A 19,368-nucleotide genomic window follows, 5' to 3' on the forward strand; every position below is an offset into this window, starting at 1 on the left:
AATGACAATAAAAACATAATGACCAAAAACCTATGGGATGCAGCAAAAGCAGTTCTAAGAGGGAAGTTTTATAGCAATACAATCCTACCTCAAGAAACAAGAAACATCTCAAATAAACCACTTAACCTTACACCTAAAACAATTAGAGAAAGAAGAACAAAAATCCCCATAGTTAGCAGAAGGAAAGAAATCATAAAGATCAGATCAGAAATAAATGAAAAACAAATGAAGGAAACAATAGCAAAGATCAAGAAAACTAAAAGCTGATTCTTTGAGAAGATAAACCAAATTGATAAACCATTAGCCAGACTCATCAAGAAAAAAAGGGAGAAGACTCAGAACAACAGAATTAGAAATGAAAAAGGAGAAGAAACAACTGACACTGCAGAAATACAAAGGATGATGAGAGATTACTGAAAGCAGCTATATGCCAATAAAATGGACAATGTGGAAGAAATGTACAAATTCTTAGAAAAGTACAAACTTCCGGGACTGAACCAGGAAGAAATAGAAAATATAAACAAACCAATCACAAGCACTGAAACTGAGATTGTGATTAAACATCTTCCAACAGACAAAAGCCAAGGACCAGATAGCTTTACAGGCGAATTCTATCAAACATTTAGAGAAGAGATAATACCTATCCTTCTTAAAGTCTTCCAAAATATAGCAGAGGGAGGAACACTCCCCAACTCATTCTACCAGGCCACCATCACCCTGATACCAAAACCAGACAAAGATGGCACAAAGAAAGAAAACTACAGGCCAATATCACTGATGAACATAGATGCAAAAATCCTCAACAAAATACTAGCAAACAGAACCCAACAGCACATTGAAAGGAGCATACACCATGACCAAGTGGGGTTTATCCCAGGAATGCAAGGATTCTTCAATATACACAAGTCAATCAATGTGATACACCATATCAACAAACTGAAGGAGAAAAACCATATGATCATCTCAATAGATGCAGAGAAAGCTTTTGACAAAATTCAACACCTATTTATGATAAAGCCCCCCAGAAAGTAAGCATAGAGGGAACTTACCTCAACATAATAAAGGCCATATATGACAAACCCACAACCAACATCATTCTCAATGGTGAAAAACTGAAACCATTTCTTCTAAGATCAGAAACAAGACAAGGTTGCCCACTCTCACCACTATTATTCATCATAGTTTTGGAAGTTTTAGCCATAGCAATCAAACAAGAAAAAGAAATAAAAGGAATCCAAATCAGAAAAGAAGAAGTAAAGCTGTCACTGTTTGCAGATGAAATGATACTATACATAGAGAACCCTAAAGATGCTACCAGAAAACTACTAGAGCTAATCAATGAATTTGGTAAAGTAGCACGTTACAAAATTATTGCACAGAAATCTCTTGCATTCCTATATACTAATGATGAAAAATCTAAAAGAGAAATTAAGGAAACACTCCCATTTACCATTGCAACAAAAAGAATAAAATACCAGGAATAAACCTACCTAAGGAGATAAAAGACCTGTATGCAGTAAACTATAAGACACTGATGAAAGAAAGTAAAGATGATACAAACAGTTGGAGAGATATACCGTGTTCTTGGATTGGAAGAACCAACATTGTGAAAATTACTACCCAAAGCAATCTACAGATTCAATGCAATCCCTGTCAAACTACCAGTGGCATTTTTCACAGAACTAGAACAAAAAATTTCACAATTTGTATGGAAACACAAAAGACCCTGAATAGCCAAAGCAATCTTGAGAAAGAAAAACAGCTGGAGGAATCAGTCTCCTGGACTTAAAACTATACTACAAAGCTACAGGAATCAAGACAGTATGGTACTGGCACAAAAAAAGAAATATAGATCAATGGAACAGGATAGAAAGCCCAGAGACTAAACCCACACACATATGATCACCTTATTTTTGATAAAGCAGGTGAGAATATACACTGGAGAAAAGACAGCCTCTTTTCTGGGAAAACTCGACAGCTACATGTAAAAGAATGAAGTTAGAAACCTCCCTAACACCATACACAAAAATAAACTCAAAATGGATTAAAGACATAAATGTAAGGCCAGAGGAAAACGTAGGCAGGACCCTCTATGACATAAATGACAGCAAGAACCTTTTTGACCCACCTCCTAGAGAAATGGAAATAAAAACAAAAATAAACAAATGGGACCTAATGAAACTTAAAATCGTTTGCACAGCAAAGGAAACCATAAACAAGACGAAAAGACAACCCTCAGAATGGGAGAAAATATTTGCAAATGAAGCAGCTGACAAAGGATTAATCTCCAAATTTTACAAGCAGCTCATGCAGCTCAATATCAAAAAAACAAACAACCCAATCCAAAAATGGGCAGAAGACCTAAATAGACATTTCTCCAAAGAAGATACACAGATTGCCAACAAACGCATGAAAGGATGCTCAATATCACTAATCATTAGAGAAATGCAAATCAAAACTACAATGAGGTATCACCTCACACCAGTCAGAATGGCCATCATCAAAAAGTCTACAAACAATAAATGCTGGAGAGGGTGTGGAGAAAAGGGAACCCTCTTGCACTGTTGTTGAGAATGTAAATTGATACAGCCACTATGGAGAACAGTATGAAGGTTCCTTAAAAAACTGAAAATAGAACTACCATATGACCCAGCAATCCCACTACTGGGCATATACCCTGAGAAAACCATAATTCAAAAAGAGTCCTGTACCACAATGTTCATTGCAGCTCTATTTACAATAGCCAGGACATGGAAGCAACCTAAGTGTCCATCAACAGATCAATGGATAAAGAAGATGTGGCACATATATACAATGGACTATTACTCAGCCATAAAAAGAAACGAGATTGAGTTATTTGTAGTGAGGTTGATGGACCTAGAGACTGTCACAGAGTGAAGTAAGTCAGAAAGGGAAAAACAAATACCATATGCTAACACATATATATGGATTCTAAAGGAAAAAAAAAAGGTTCTGAAGAACTTGGGGCAGAACAGGTATAAAGACACAGACGTAGAGAATGGACTTGAGTACACAGGGAGCAGGAAGGGTAATCTGGGACAAAGTGAGAGTGGCATGGACATATATACACTATCAAATATAAAATAGAAAGCTAGTGGGAAGCAGCCGCATAGCACAGGGAGATCAGCTTGGTGCTCTGTGACCACCTAGAGGAGTGGGATAGGGAGGGTGGGGAGGGAGCCGCAAGAGGGAGGAGATATGGGGATATATGTATATGTATAGCTGATTCACTTTGTTATAAAGCAGAAACCAACACACCATTGTAAAGCAATTATACTTCAATAAAGATGTTAAAAAAAAAAAAAAACAGCTGTCATCTCCCAGTACTTCCACCAGACTTTGGCTTTCCTCTCATGAATCTTTGAGAACATTTTGCAAAATTAGCATGTTTAAGACCTCCCCAAAGAATGTTAAAATGACCATAATTTAAGAAATTGAAGAGAAGAAACAGACAACATAACGGCACAATATTAGTAATGAGAAAGGAGCTATGACAATGGATGTAAAAGAAATTAAAATAATTATAATGAGTACTTCATAAAACTGTACTGCTTTGAAACATAAGTGTGTTAGTGGATAATCTGGGAAAATATGAATGGTGAAAATAGAATCAACAAGAAAAAGAAAATGTAACTAAATCAATAAGTAGAAAATTTTGAGAAATTGTCAAAGAACTGTCTTTTACAAAAGCAGCATCTTGGACTTCCCTGGTGGCGAAGTGGTTAAGAATCTGCCTGCCAATGCAGGGGACACGGGTTCAAGCCCTGGTCCGGGAAGATCCCCCCTGCCGCGGAGCAACTAAGCCTGCGAGCCACAACTACTGAGCCCATGTGCCACAACTACTGAAGCCCGCATGCCTAGAGGCTGTGCTCCACAACAAGAGAAGCCACTGCAATGAGAAACCTGTGCACCGCAACGAAGAGTAGCCCCCACTCGCCCCAGCTAGAGAAAGCCCACACGCAGCAACGAAGACCCAAAGCAGCCAAAAATAAGTGAAATAAAATAATTTATATTAAAAAAAAAGCAGCTTCTTGAAGCTGTGTCAGGGTGACTCCAACGTTTCAAAGAAGTATTTAAATGGTTTCTGAGCATAGAGATGGAATAGTTCCAATTCTTTTTATAAAGATAGCTTTGAACCTCAAGTCTGACCACAAGAATATAAAACCATTGCGGTATCTTGCTTATAAATATAGATTTTTTAAAATCAAAAATAAAAATATTAGCTTAACTGTTTCACTGCTTTTCTCAACTTGGGAACATAAAACATAGAGCAGTTGTATATTTATTTCTCCAATTTCACTCTTATCATTTTTGGTTATTAAAAGGCTGACCAGTTTAGTATTTTGATCCCACGTATTAGTTGAGGTTTCCCCTTCCTCCATATAAGCCAGTTTAGTGACCTGAAATGGAAAGGGGTATGGCCAGCAATTTGATTCTTCCTGTCCTGAGCTGTAAGTGGGAGATTGGTGTGGTCTTCCTCTAGCACGCCTCCTCTTCTTCCCTCTTTTAATCTTTTTTTTTCTTCTGGTATGGGATCATTGGTGTGCTAGAGCCAGCTTCCAACAATTTGTTAGAGCTGATTGTTGAATCTTCAGGGATTTTGTTAGAAGGTTATTAAACACAGTCATTATTTAAATTAAATATGTAAGCTAAAAATTCAGTGACATACTAAAAAAGATAAAACTCATCACCTCCTAATTATTTTATTATATTTCACTATTATCTAATATTTTTTGTTTGTTTGTTATTTGAAGGCTCAGTGTTGGGTTTTATTTCATCCAACAGAAGGCTCTATTTGTGGTAGCGAACAGACGCTGGGGATTAGGGCTGAGAGGGGGCAGGAAAAGGAAAAAAAAGCCACAACCACTACCACGCATAGGTTTTCCCCAGAATTGCCACGTGGGGATGAATGAGTGATTCTGGAATTTATCACCTTCTCTCTTCTCCCTTCCTCTGGCTTCCGCTGGGTCTCGATAACGCCCATGTCTTCAACAGGAGGTCCCAAGGTGCGGGGCAGTGAGGAGATCCCCGGGGCAAAAGGCATCACCCCGCAGTTGCAGTGAGCAGCTGGTGCCTATCTAATGTAAATAATTCTTATAACAACCCCAAGAGGTAAATATTACCCTCAGTTGGCATATGAGGGACTGAGATTCAGAGAAACTCAATATTCTGCAGAAGTTTACATAGAGTCTAGATGCAAAGTATGGTCTAACCTCAAAGCGCATGCTCTTTGGTTTACTGTAAGGAAATCCATATCTGAACATCTCTATATATTCTGCAAATGTATTTGAAAAAATACCGTAGTAAGATAAGGATAAAAAAACCATCTCCTTAACAAGACTATATAGCCAACAACAGTAGGGTGGAATCTTTGACACATTCCCATTTAAATTAGAAACAGAGGGATGCCCATTCTCACTAGTATACCAAACTATTCGGGAAGTACGTGCCAATGATATTAAATAACAACGTAAGATGCAAATTTAAATGTTTTGAAAGGAACAGATAAATTATTTTATGAAGATTAAATGATTGTTTATTGAAAAACCTAAAGAGAATAAACTGAAAACTCATTGGAGATTATAAGAGAGTTCAATCAAAATTTACCAAAACAATTCATACATTCAACAAATACTTTTTATAGGTGTACTACGTGCCAGTCACTGTTCTAGGTGATGGGAATACAACAGTGACTAAAACAAAGACCCTGCCCTCAATTTGCATTCTAGGATAAGGTAGAGAGACAGACAACAAATAAACAAGCAAATGAATGTATAATATAAATTCACTAGTGATAAATGTTATGAAGAAAAATACAGTAAATTAACGGAATTAGGATTGATTTCCTTAATTTACTATATTAGATGAGAGGGGCACAAAAAGACCTTTCCGGAGAGATGGAAATTTGAGTAAAGACTTATGAAATACATCTCTTATGATTTAAGTGAGTAAACCTTGAGATACCTAGGGGAAGAATATTACAGGCAGACGGAAGAGCAAGGGTCAAGGTACTTACGTGGGAGCATAAGTTCCTTTCCTTAAACCAAACAGCCAAAAATCTCACTCTGCTTCCATGTGGAGGAGAGGGATAAAGGGATGCACAGAGAGAGGACTGGAGGGGCATTCAATGGAAGTTCCTCTACTTGGAAATACAAGAATTGGGAGGAAAGTTTCTGTCTTGCAATGAGAATTGTGAATTTCATTTCAGTGTGACAGGAAACAGTTGGAGGGAAATGACAGTCTCATTTATATTTTACAGGTGCCACCATGGTTGCATTGGGAAAATGCTGCTGGGCACGAGAGTGACAGCAGAGAGAGCAGATAGAAGAAGACGAGGCCTGTAGAGAAGTAGTTCAGATGAGAGATGAAGGGGCCTTGGACTAGGGTAGATGTGACGAGGAAGGAAGTGGTTGGATTTGGAATGTATTTCAAAGAAAGATACAATGAGATGTGCTGAGATATCGGGAATGTGGAACGAGAGAAAGAAAAGTCAAAGATGATTGCAGAGTTTTTGGCCTAAGCCTCTGGCTGAATGGAAATGAGAAAACCTGGGGAAGGAACAGATTGGGAAGGAAGTGGAAGCAAACATTTGGTTTTGAATATGTTTGAAATTCCCATGATATATCTAACTGCAGAAATCATGTAGCAGTTGAATATATAAATCTGGAGCTCAGGGAAGAGTTTGGGGTCTGGACTATAAATCTGGAGGACCTCAACCTATAGATAATAGAAGGTGGGAGACTGGATGATATAAACTAAAGGTGAGTGTCTGAGATCTGAGTCATAGCATTTAGATGTCAGAAATATCATAAATTATATAATTATTATAATTACATACCATCAATAGTCAGTTAAAGAATTTAGTGGAGAAAAATTTCTGTTTACAGTAAATAGATTCTGTGATCCTATCTGGTATACTATTCTGGAATCTGAGCTGACCCTAACTGCATATCCCACCACTATGACTAGGCTTGGCAATGTCCCCAATATCTCATTTTACAAATTTCCAATGTATTTTTCTAAAAGGGTTAATTAGCTTGTAAACAATAGTTTCCTGAGTGCCCTCAATTCTATGACAACAGCATTTTTCTCTCTCTGTTTCCAGTGATTACCACTAATACATTCAGCTCCTGCTTAATCAGTCCCAATCTTTTACACTTTGTACTATAATATATTAAAACAATAACATTCAAATCTATATAATTGGGACTTGACCACATTTCTCCAAATTTATTTTTTAGATTGGTTTTGTAAATTTTCTGATTATTTTAATTTAGATTAATTTTATTTCTTTCAGATATGTCTCCTTCAAAAATATGCCTGAACCTAAAAGGAGTGATTTTGAAAAGTCAAATTTAAGACCACACTTTGTACCAACAAAAATAAAAATTCAAGAACTCAAGTCAATAGGTAATGCTTTGTATATTTACCTCTGTTTTGATGTATTAATGAAGTGCTTTTATTAAATATTATTTATTAATGTTTGTCTTATAAGTTCTTATAATTTGATGTTTCTGTTGAAAACATTTGATTGAAAGCCTATGGGTTATAACTGCAGTGTGAAAGACGTCAGTGAGCTATAAAGAAGAATTTCCTAAGAGAAAGAGATGATAAATGTCAGAATAGACATTTGTACAATTCACAAATTAAGAATATATTTTTATGTTTATTTTTCTGGAAAGAAAATCTCTGGATTTCCTTTCAGCTCAATCCTGAGTTTTCTGGTAATTGTTTTAAAAAAATCACTCAAGCTTGTACATCTTACTTAGTAGAAATTTACTTTACAGGGACTGTAAAGGAACTCACTTTCCTAGAAACTTCAGGAATCTGTGAGCTAGGAACCAGCGATATAGATCCTCAGAAAATTTGAGTGTTTTATGTTGTCTTTGTTTTTCTTTCTCTGGCATTATCAAAAAGACCATCTAATTGTGTCATGCTCTTCAACAACCCTGACTGAGGCTCCTTGAATCCACATTGCCCCATATTGCCTCATTTCTGTGACTCTTCGTAATCTAATTCCTCAAAAGATTTGTTTACGTATACTGTCTCTACTCCCTCAACTTTTGTTTAAATTTCAACCTACTCCAAATTGGTCTTTCCTCCACCATTCTACTGAAGTTACACTGATTAAGAGTACCAATGGGGCCCGTGAGCCATGGCCTCTGAGCCTGTGCGTCGGGAGCCTGTGCTCCGCAACGGGAGAGGCCACAACAGTGAGAGGCCCGCGTACCACAAGAGTACCAATGATCTCCATGTTGCTAAATCCAAAGGATATTTTTCTGTCACCTCTCAACACCAGTATAGTTAGTTGATCACTCCCTTCTGCTTAAAACTCTGTTTTTCTGCTATCTCACCCTTTCTCAGTCTCTCTTTAATTTCTCTTCTCCAACCTTAAAATACTGTATTTGCTCAGAGCTCAATCCTGAGCCTGCCTCTGCTTAAACATTCTTTCTCCTTGGGTGATCTAATCCAGTCTTACGGATTAGATCACCCAACTGTATTTTAAATCTGTATGGTTTAAAATACCGTAGATATACCGTTAAATCTGTCATTTATATCTCAATCCAGACTAATCCTCTGAAGGGCAGGTACCTACACTGAACTACCTATTTGATAATCTCCACTCAAACTTCTCATTACATCTTAAACTTAATATCCAGAACTGGTCTCATGATTCCCTATCCTAGCCATTCTCTCAAACTTTCTCTCCCATCCCGTCCCTGCAGCAGCATTCCATTCTCAGTACATTGGACCAATTTACGCCAACTGGCTCAAGTCTAAAACCTAGAAGCAATCCTTGATCTCTCCTTTCCCTCCTCCCCAAAGTTCAATATGTCAACAAGCTCTTTTCATTCTAACTCATCTTGAATTAATCTATTTTCACCATGTCTGCTGTCACCACCCTAATCCAAATCATCATCATCTTTGCGTGTCAACTATAGTAGCTTGCCAACAGGTATTTCTTCTTCATTCTTGCCCTCTTTCTAATCACTTTCCATTTTTATTAAACCATTTAAAATTATGAAATAACATACATTATGAAAAGTGAATATAGCATAAAATGTACAGTATAATAACCAATTATTTAAAAACAACACCTATATAACCATATTGCACATCAAGAAGTAGAGCATTGCCAACATCACCACTTGACCTTTCCCAAATCACCTCTCCCTTTCTTGTCCCTGGGAGTTACTACTGTCCTGATTTCTGTGGTAATCACTTCCTTACTTTTCTTTAAATTTTTACCATCTATTATTTGCATCTCTAAAGAATATTGTTTAGTTTGCTTGCTTTTTACTGTATATGAATGTAATCACGCCGTATGCGTTCGTTTATAAGATTCACTCATATTGTTCTGTGGAGGTGTAGTTGCTTCATTTTCATTGCTGTTAAGTATTCAATTGCATGAACATATCACACTTGTCCATACTACTCTTGAAATTTGGGGTTTCTAGTTTGTCAGTCATTGCAATGCTGAAATGAATATTTTTGTTTAGGCATCCTGCTGCATCTGTGTAAAAGTTTCTTGAGAGTGTATATCCAGGATTTACATTACCGGGGATGATTATCTTCAACTATAATAGATAATGTCAACTTTCCAAAGTGTTTTTACCAATTTATGCTCCCATCAGATTTGTGAGGGTTCCTTTTGTTCTGCTTCCTAACACTTCCTAAATTGTTAGATTTAAAAATCTACTCTGTAATCTTTGTCTTTGAAATGGAGCATTTAGTCCATTTATACTTAATGTAACTACTTATATCTTTGGATTTAAATCTGCCATCTTATTTTGTTCTTTCTATCTCTCCTGTTGATTCTGTGTTTCTTTTTCTGTCCTCTTATGTCTTATTTAGGATTGAGTTTTTAAAATTTAAACTTTTCCCCTTTACTAATTTGGTAGTTATGCATTCTGTTTCTATTCTTTAAATGATTACCCTAGAAATTACAATATTCATCCTTTCAAAATATATTGTTACCCTCCTTCTGGACAATAAAGGAATCCTAGAACATGTTAATTATTTTCCTGCTGTACTGAGTTTTATGTTATTACTAAAGTCCAAAGTCTCACCTAAATATCGTCTAAATCAGCTATGGTGAGACTCAAGGTATGATTGATCCTGAGGCAAAATTCCTCTCCAGCTTGAACTTCTGGAATCAAACAAATTATGTGCTTCCAAAATACAGGATTGGGACAGGAATAGAATAGACATTCTCATTACAAAAGGGAGAAATAGGAAAGAAGAATGGAGTAATGGGTCCCAAGGAAGTTTAAAACCTACTAAGACAAACTTCATGAGATCTTAAGGCTCAAGGATAATCCTCTTTGGCTTGATGCTCTGCCTTCCTGACCCACTGGGGCAGAGGTCCTGCTCTCACAACTCTGCTGAGTGGGGGGGGTCACATCTCCCCCACTTCCCCACTGGGACTCTGCTATGCCAAGATTTTATCACCAGGACTATCTAGTGGGAGTGTTGGCCCACCCCCAAGGGCTCCATAGGCAGAAACTGAGGCAGTGGCCTCTGATTTTGAAATTGAGGCAGGCCTGATGATCTTTGAGTCACCTTCATGGTCATTCTTCCCTTCTCTTGAGGAATAGCATGTTTGCAATGCATAACTCTGTGGTCCTATCCTGTAAAACCCAAGAAGTCCAACAGCCTTCCTTCATTTTATACTGTCTCTATCCCCTTCACTTCAAACTGGCAGTGTCTCTGCTGGGATGGCTGATTAGGTCCATGTTTCACACCCATACCAATCTCCTTATCTCCTTATCAAATGGTCAGTGCACCACAGCCTTAGTGTTCTTTTTTGAACATGCTTTCTCAGTTTTTGTAATATGAGAATTTTCTAAATTCTTAAGTTCTGCTTCCATTTTGCTTAACAATTTTGTCTTCAATTCATTTCTCTCGTCTTGCATTTTACTACAAGCAGTCAGGAGAAATCAAGCCTCTTCTTTAACACTTTGCTTAGAAATCTCAGCTAACTATCCAATTTCATCACTCACAAGTCTACCTTCCACAAAAAACCGGAACACAAACACAAGTCAGCCAAGTTCTTTGCCACTTTATAACAAGGATCACCTTTGCTCCATTGTCCAATAGCATGTTCCCCATTTCTGTCTGAGACCTCATCAGAATGGCCTTTACCATCCATATTTCTACCAACATTTCTGCATATGGTTATTCATGTATTCTCAGTGAAAATGGGAGCTTCCTCAATGGCTCTCCTCTTTCTTTCTGAGTTCTCACCAGAATTGCCTTTAAAATCTCTTCATGGCCATATTAGCTTTTTCTAGCATGCACCTCACAACTCTTTCGGCTTCTACCCACTACCCAGTTCCAAAGGTTCTTTTATATTTTTAGGTATTTGTTATAGCAGCACCCCACCTCTCAGTCCCAATTTCTCTCTTATTCAGGCTGCTATAACAAAGTACTATAAACTGGGTGGCTTAAACAACAAATATTTATTTCTCACAGTTCTGGTGGCTGGAAGTCTGAGATCAGTAGGATCAGGTTCTGTTGAGCGTCTTCTTGGTTTGCAGACAGCCACCTTGTTACTTTATTCTCACATGGTGGAGAGAGCATTATTCTCCTCATGGGCATTCTACCCTTATCACCTCATCTAAACCTAATTACCTCCCCAAAGCCCAACTCCCAAAACCACCACATTGCAAATTAGAGCTTCAACATATGAATTGTGGGAGAGACACAAACATTCAATCCCTAGCAACTACCCTATCTAAATTATACCTCCCTCTCATGCTATCCCTCACCAAAATCTGTCTATGTCTGTCACGGCATGCATCTCAATTTATAATTGTTCACTCCTTTGTTTCTTTACTTAATTCTTTTCTCTACTATCCAATAAAATGTGTGCATCTTTGGGGAGAAATCACAATTCCAGAGTCCAACACCAGTGCCTGGCACATTGCAGATGATCAACAAATAACTGTTGATTGAAGGAATACCAGACGCAAGTTTGTTACATCTATTATCTCATTTAATCGTCACAGCATCCCTGTTACATAGTACTATTATTTCCACTTAAGAGATGGGGAAACTAAAGCTCAGAGGGATTAAAGTATTTTCCTAAAGCTACATAACTCACAAACAGAAAAGTAGTTTTTGGTCCCAGGCTACCTACATCCAAAGTCTGCATGCTTGACCCTACATTATACCTACTTAAAAAAAAAAAAATCCGTTAAATGATAATTCAAAATAGTAAAACTCATAATTGGAGATGGGGGATTCAGGTTGAGGGGAATCTTTCTCTTTTCAAAGGAATTAATGAGAAGATTTATTTGACTATCAAGTATGATTCTGTTTTATTTAGAAATCTTTTTTTTCTAAGAAAATACAGCTTTATTGTACAATAGTAATTGAATGTTATATTCTGTTAATAGAAATTCTTTTTAAAAGCAAATTATTCTAGAATATATTTATCTCTAACAAACTACATTTCTAAAAAGTTTACAAGTAGAGAAAATGGTTTGTTGAGTTAAATTAGAAGTAGTCTAACAGTATAGAAATATCATTTATGTTTGGATTTGTTTCTTTAGAGCCAGTAGAAGAATATCTAAAATCAAGATCTATTAGATCTTTTCATTATCTTAAGGATACAACTGAGGTAGGTTTAATTTGCATACTTACAATTATTTAATAGAAATTCAGCTGATCCCTAATAGTTTTATATATTTTTCTACCAATACCAAATTCAAATGAATTTTAGGATTCAGAAGCATAAAATTTTAAAGTGATTTCATCTCTGATATGCAAAACTTTATATATGGCAATAATAGAGAATAATGTTATTTGTTGGACAGGCAATACAGTGGAAATTATTTATTGAATGTGAGAAGTACTAGCAGTTATCATAAAGTCAGTTAAGACAGGGCCTCATAGAAAATTACATGTGCATAATTTAAATATTTTATTTTAATTTAGAAGATAAATATATACATCCATTTGTTAACCTTTTGATGTATAGCCAAGACCATTTTTGTTATAGTTATTTAATTCACATAATTACAATAACAATGATTATAACAGGTTTAGCACCAATACTATTGGGAACTTTTTTTTTTTTTTTTTTTTTTTTTTGTGGTACGCGGGCCTCTCACTGTTGTGGCCTCTCCCGTTGCGGAGCACAGGCTCCGGACGCGCAGGCTCAGCGGCCATGGCTCACGGGCCCAGCCGCTCCGCGGCATGTGGGATCTTCCCGGACCAGGGCACGAACCCGTGACCCCTGCATCGGCAGGCGGATTCTCAACCACTGCGCCACCAGGGAAGCCCGGGAACATTTTTTTAAAATTTATTTTATTGATGTATAGTTGATTTACAATGTTGTGTTAATTTCTGCTGTATAGCAAAATGATTCAGTTATACATATATATACATTCTTTCATATTCTTTTGCATTATGGTTTATCATAGGATATTGAATATAGTTCTCAGTACTATGCAGTAGGACTTTGTTTATCCATTCTACATATAATAGTTTCCATCTGCTAATCTTAAACTCCTAATCCATCCCTCTCCACACCTCTCCCTCTTGGCAACCCCAAGTCTGTTCTCTATGTCTGTAGCACCAGCACTATTGACTCTTGCTAACAACCTGAGCAGAGATACATGGGCATCCTGAAAAGTGACCAACCAGCCTTGACCACTGAGCATGCCTGGATATTATTCAGGAGGTTTTATCTAGGAGACTAAAGAGAGAAATTAATACAGAGAATCAGCAAAGGGAAGTCATTTAAGAGAGTCTCTTAGGTATTAATTTACTTATTATTATTATTTTATTTATTTATTATTTTTTTAAACACAAAAGGCAATTTATTGGCTCATGTACATGAAATGTCCAGGGCTGTCTAGCTTCAGGCACAGCTGGATCTAGGGGCTGATATGATGCCATAATGGCTCAGTCTCCATCTCTCAACAATGGTTTCCTGCCTTGGCTTTCCACTCTGTGGCAAGATGGCAGCTGAAGTGCTGGACCTCCTTCCCCTCTTCTCATCAGGCTCTTTCTTTCTTTTTTCTTTTTTTTTAACATCTTTATTGGAGTATAATTATTTTACAGTGGTGTGTTAGTTTCTGGTTTAGAACAAAGTGAATCAGCTATACATATACATATATCCCCATATCTCCTCCTTCTTGCGGCTCCCTCCCACCCTCCCTATCCCACCCCTCTAGGTGGTCACAAAGCACCAAGCGGATATCCCTGTGCTATGCGGCTGCTTCACACTAGCTATCTATTTTACATTTGGTAGTATTTGTAAGTCCATGACACTCTCTCACTTAATTTACTTATTATTAACCCTGTTTATTGCTAATCTGGGGAATGAAACATGAAGAAACATACTTTGCACCATAATTAATAACATGTTATCATCTTATTGCAAATTTATACCTTTTATACTTTTTAAAAATATTGACAAAATACACTGCCTGGCTTATTAGTTTTATCCTCATCTACATGTTTTATATAGGTTTGTGTTTAATAAAAATCTCCCAAGAAATATAAATATATTGTAACATCATCATAAGATTACTCATCATAATAAATTTACTAGCATCTTATATAAAACATTTTAATTTTTAAAAAACAAATTAAAATATACATATGCCTTTTTTTTTTTTTTTTTTTTTTTTTTTTTTTTTTTGTGGTATGCGGGCCTCTCACTGTTGTGGCCTCTCCCGTTGCGGAGCACAGGCTCCGGACGCGCAGGCCTAGTGGCCATGGCTCATGGGCTTAGTTGCTCCGCGGCATGTGGGATCTTCCCGGACCAGGGCACGAACCCGTGTCTCCTGCATCGGCAGGCGGATTCTCAACCACCAGGGAAGCCCCATACATATGCCTTTTTAAATTAAATAATACAGAAAGGCTAATAAGAACACAAAGCCCTTGCACCCATTCTTTCTGTTCTAATTTCCTCTTTTCAGAAGCAACCATGTTTAACCTTTCGGGGTTTCAATTCCTCTTATGATTAACTCTATAATTCTAAAGAATGAGCTTCTACCGCTAATTTTTTATTTAGCAACTTTAAGCATTATCTACTGCATAATCAAAAACAAAGATTTGAATTAGTTTATTTACACTACATCTCACCTCTCTCCCTCTTTCCTCTTCTGTATCTTTGATAGTTACTTTTCTGCTTCTTCTGTTTTGACTTTGAAATAATATATCTAAAGACTTTTTTCTTTCCTATCAACTTTAATCACTAACTCCTGATTCCTCTTTACATAAGATGAAAGATCTTAGCAGTTTTAGCCTTTCCTCCACATCTTCTTCCCTAGGTCAAGTATATCTTTATTTTTACACTTTTGAGGTCAATGATTATACTCACTTTGCAACTCTGATTAAGCCTTTATGTTTTGTCTATAGATTAATTCTAAAGCTAAAAACGCTTTAAACAGCATTTATATTATTACATTTCTGTAAATAATTGTTTATTGTAGAACATAGCAGTGTGCTAGAACTATGTTTCTTCTCAAGGGATACAGTGTAAAAACAATAGGCTCTCTTTTCTTATTCTCCATCAGTTACTAAAAAATAATGCCATATATTAATTTCCCTTATATTTAGATCTTGAGTGTTCTGTGTACCTTTTTTAAAAAAATAAATGTATTTGTTTATTTATTTTTGGCTGTGTTGGGTTTTCGTTTCTGTGCGAGGGCTTTCTCTAGTTGTGGCAAGCAGGGGCCACTCTTCATCGCGGTGCGCGGGCCTCTCACTGTCGCGGCCTCTCTTGTTCTGGAGCACAGGGTCCAGATGCGCAGGCTCAGTAGTTGTGGCTCACGGGCCCAGTTGCTCCGCGGCATGTGGGATCTTCCCAGACCAGGGCTTGAACCCATATCCCCTGCATTGGCAGGCAGATTCTCAACCACTGCGCCGCAAGGGAAGCCCTGGGTTACTTTTTTAAAGGTAGTTATTTGAAACTTCTTTACATTTCTTTTAATAATTATTGGTATGCTCAAATTTTCTACTTCTTCTCAAGTCAGTTTTGGCCCTTTTTCTTTATGTTAAAGTTTATCTGTTTGACTCTGAAGACATCGATAGTCTATCCCTCTCACAACCATCCTTCTTGACTATTGAAACTTACCCTTTATACACTATACATGATAAATGCTCCCCTGCCCCACCTGGCTTTGAATATGCTGTTGACTGTCTTATGAATACCCTGGATGTATGTTGTTGGCCTCTCCTGATATGTTCTTATCTCCAAATCCCAGCATTAAGTTCTTCCTCACTGATGAAATGTTTCCTGTCTATTCCAGCCCTCTCTTCTAAACTGCTCCTCATTTAAAGATTGTATTGATTGGTTTGGTTCTTAGTGATATTATCTTATTACATTATTTGCCAATGATTCATGCATGCTAATCATATATATTTAGAATGTAAATTCTTTATGGCCTGGATTTTTGTCACATTTAAAATTTTTATCTCATATTATCCAGAATGAAATATATTCTTTGCCTAGTGTGAAAAAAAATTGTAGGTACTAAACAAATATTTGTTTGGTTGGTTGATGGACAGTCACAATTATGCAGTTTATACTTACATATGCATGTTTATTTTGGATATCTAAATAATTATATTAAAATAGAAATATACAGAGACAATCTGAGACACTAGGTAAAGCTGGATCACTTTTTTCCAGTATTTCCCCCTTTACTCAGAACTATTCTGTGGTACCTGCTCTGTGTGTGAGACAGTAAAGTTTCTGTTTAAACCAAGAGGGCTTTTTTTCCTCAGTATTTATTTATTTATTTTTTGCGGTACATGGGCCTCTCACTGCAGTGGCCTCTCCTGTTGCGGAGCACAGGCTCTGGACGCGTAGGCCTAGCTGCCATGGCTCATGGGCCCAGCCGCTCCACGGCATGTGGGATCCTCCCGGACAGGGGCACGAACCTGTGTCCCCTGCATCGGCAGGCAGACTCTCAATCACTGCGCCACCAGGGAAGCCCATCAGTATTTAAACTTTAGACTTTCTCTGGATTTGGAGAAATACATTTTATATGAAAAGAATGGCTAAGTTTTAGAGACAAAGAAAATAAAAGTTAGTAAAAAATGGGAGCATAGTCAAATTTTTAAATTTCTGTAGATTTGTTTCTTCATCTATGAAGTGGTAATAACATCTATTTCATAGGGCTTTTTTTTTGAGGATTAAATAAGCATTATATTTGAAATTATTTAAAGATCTAGTCAGCTGTTAGTTTTCATAATTAGCTATTCCAAATATGAATAATCAAGTATAAATTATTTATCAATATAGACATGGAAAAAATAATTTCTAAGATAGTTTCCCCTTTTCTTTATGTTTAGGCAGAACATGCTAAGCCCTTCCTTGAACTGTATTCACAGCATAGACAACAACAATGTAGAAGAACATTGGGTTCTACAATCTTTTCTCCTGTACCCAGCATTCAGTCTAATGCTTATAAGAATGAAAAAGACTCTATTAACAGGTATACACATTGTGTGTTTATATTGAAATAACTGAAAATTAACTATCTAACTTTAAGATATAGACATTAAGAAAATCTTTAGCCAAGGAATATCAGTATCTAATCATATTACCACATTATTTCACTACTTAATAACATCTGAAGACTCTATAACAAAAATAGTAAAGCTTAGATTCCTTAGTATGGCATATAATATCTTTCCAGTCGTCTATTCTGTCCTTTGCTTATACTGAGCCTAATCACAACAGTCTGTTCCAACTACTGTGTGATTGACCCACTCTGTTCTTTATGCTCAGAACATACTTCTCCTGATAGATTCCTATTCATCTTGAATAGTTGGGACACTTTTAGCTGAAATTAAAAGAAAACTAACTACATATGATTTAGACAAAAAAGATATTTATAATCTCAAATAACAAGAAGTCCATCAGTAAGGCAGCTCCAGGTTAATTCAGGGGTTTAATGATGCCATCAAATATCCAGCTTCTCCATCTTTCCTCAGCTTGCCTCTACTGTCTCAGCAACTAGCTTGTCCTCCTAGCCTTGCTGTACAAGATGGTGACCACTATTCAAGATAACTGGTAACAGCACCCACTGAAAAGGAGAAAAGCTCTTTGACCCTTTTTTCCTTTTAAAGATTTATTTTATTTATTATTTTTGGCTGCGTGGGGTCTTAGTTGGAACGCAGGATCTTCATTGAGGCATGTAAGATCTTTCGTTGTGGCGTGCAGTCTCTTCCTTGTGGTGCGCGGACTTCTCTCTAGTTGTGGCGTGCGGGTTTTCTCTCTCTAGTTGTGGTGCACAGGCTCCAGGGCGCAAGGGCTCTGTAGTTTGCAGCACATGGGCTCTAGTCGAGGTGTGCAAGCTCAGTAGCTGTGGCGCACGGGCTTAGTTGCACCGTGGCATGTGGGATCTTAGTTCCCTGACCAGGGATTGTGAGGCAGATTCTTTATCACTGGACCACCAGGGCAGTCCCTCTCTGACCCTTTTGTAAAAATGAGTAAAATGCTCCCTGAAGCCCTCCAGCAGACCTCCCCTGGTGTCTCGTTGGCTAGAATAGCTTCATACACTCATATCTAAAAACCAGTAAATCATTATCAGCTTTTAACACAACCCACAGTATGAAATACTTTTTATATCACAATGATTGATATCTATCAATCTATCTGTGGAGCAGAAGACTCAGATTCATAGACCCCTAATTATTTGTCTTTCTGTTAGTTGAAATTGATTGCAGTATTTTAGTGTTTTGAACAATTGTTACTAAGGATCTATGTGATACACTCTATTCTATTCTACTTTTTAAAATGTTGGTCAGGAGATGCTAAATTGATTTATTGTCTAAATTGATGGGTTGTAGCTTACATTTTGAAAAGCACAGGCTTAGATTATTCCAGATTCATTCCCTTGATTTAGGAAGGCACTCAGCCTCCCTTGGAGGACAGGGTTGCTTAGAGAAAAATGAATAGGATCAGAGTTCTGTTAGCAAAAAAGGGGGGAAAAGACTCTTAAGTAGGCAACCTTCTGTTTACCGCATTATCCTTTAAGTTCTATGCAGATGTCACATTTTCTCTGAAATGTTCCTTGATAGCAGTGGCGGGCTGTTCTACATGTACCCTTATATGTTGTGGCCCTTGACACCTGTCTCATCTCATCTTACTCCCTGTCCTCATCACTACACTCCAGCAACACTGGCCTTCCAGTGAGCATTCCAAGCTGGTTTCATACTCAGACCTTTACACTTGCTATTCCCCCAGCTCTTCACCTGGCTGCCTCCTTCCCTTTCTCAGATTTCAACTCAAATATCCCCTCCTGAGAGAGGTCTCCCACAGCCACCCTACATGAAGTATCATGTTTATATTTTTCTGTAATACTTACAAGTAGT

The 19,368-nt window shown here is 37.2% G+C and overlaps 1 protein-coding gene across 1 annotated transcript in view; it reads left to right on the forward strand.

The window, feature by feature from the left end:
• The window catches only part of C1H1orf141 (chromosome 1 C1orf141 homolog), a 44,462-nt gene that overhangs the window by 14,781 nt on the left and 10,313 nt on the right, over positions 1-19,368 (forward strand). The window contains exons 3-5 of the mRNA XM_067043553.1: positions 7,319-7,431; positions 12,579-12,646; positions 17,341-17,483. Coding sequence (XP_066899654.1) covers positions 7,319-7,431; positions 12,579-12,646; positions 17,341-17,483 — 324 coding nt within the window. The remainder of the gene's footprint in view (positions 1-7,318; positions 7,432-12,578; positions 12,647-17,340; positions 17,484-19,368) is intronic.

The sequence above is a fragment of the Kogia breviceps genome, chromosome 1 (genome assembly GCF_026419965.1).
Source record: "Kogia breviceps isolate mKogBre1 chromosome 1, mKogBre1 haplotype 1, whole genome shotgun sequence".
In the NCBI taxonomy this organism is placed as follows: domain Eukaryota; kingdom Metazoa; phylum Chordata; class Mammalia; order Artiodactyla; family Physeteridae; genus Kogia; species Kogia breviceps.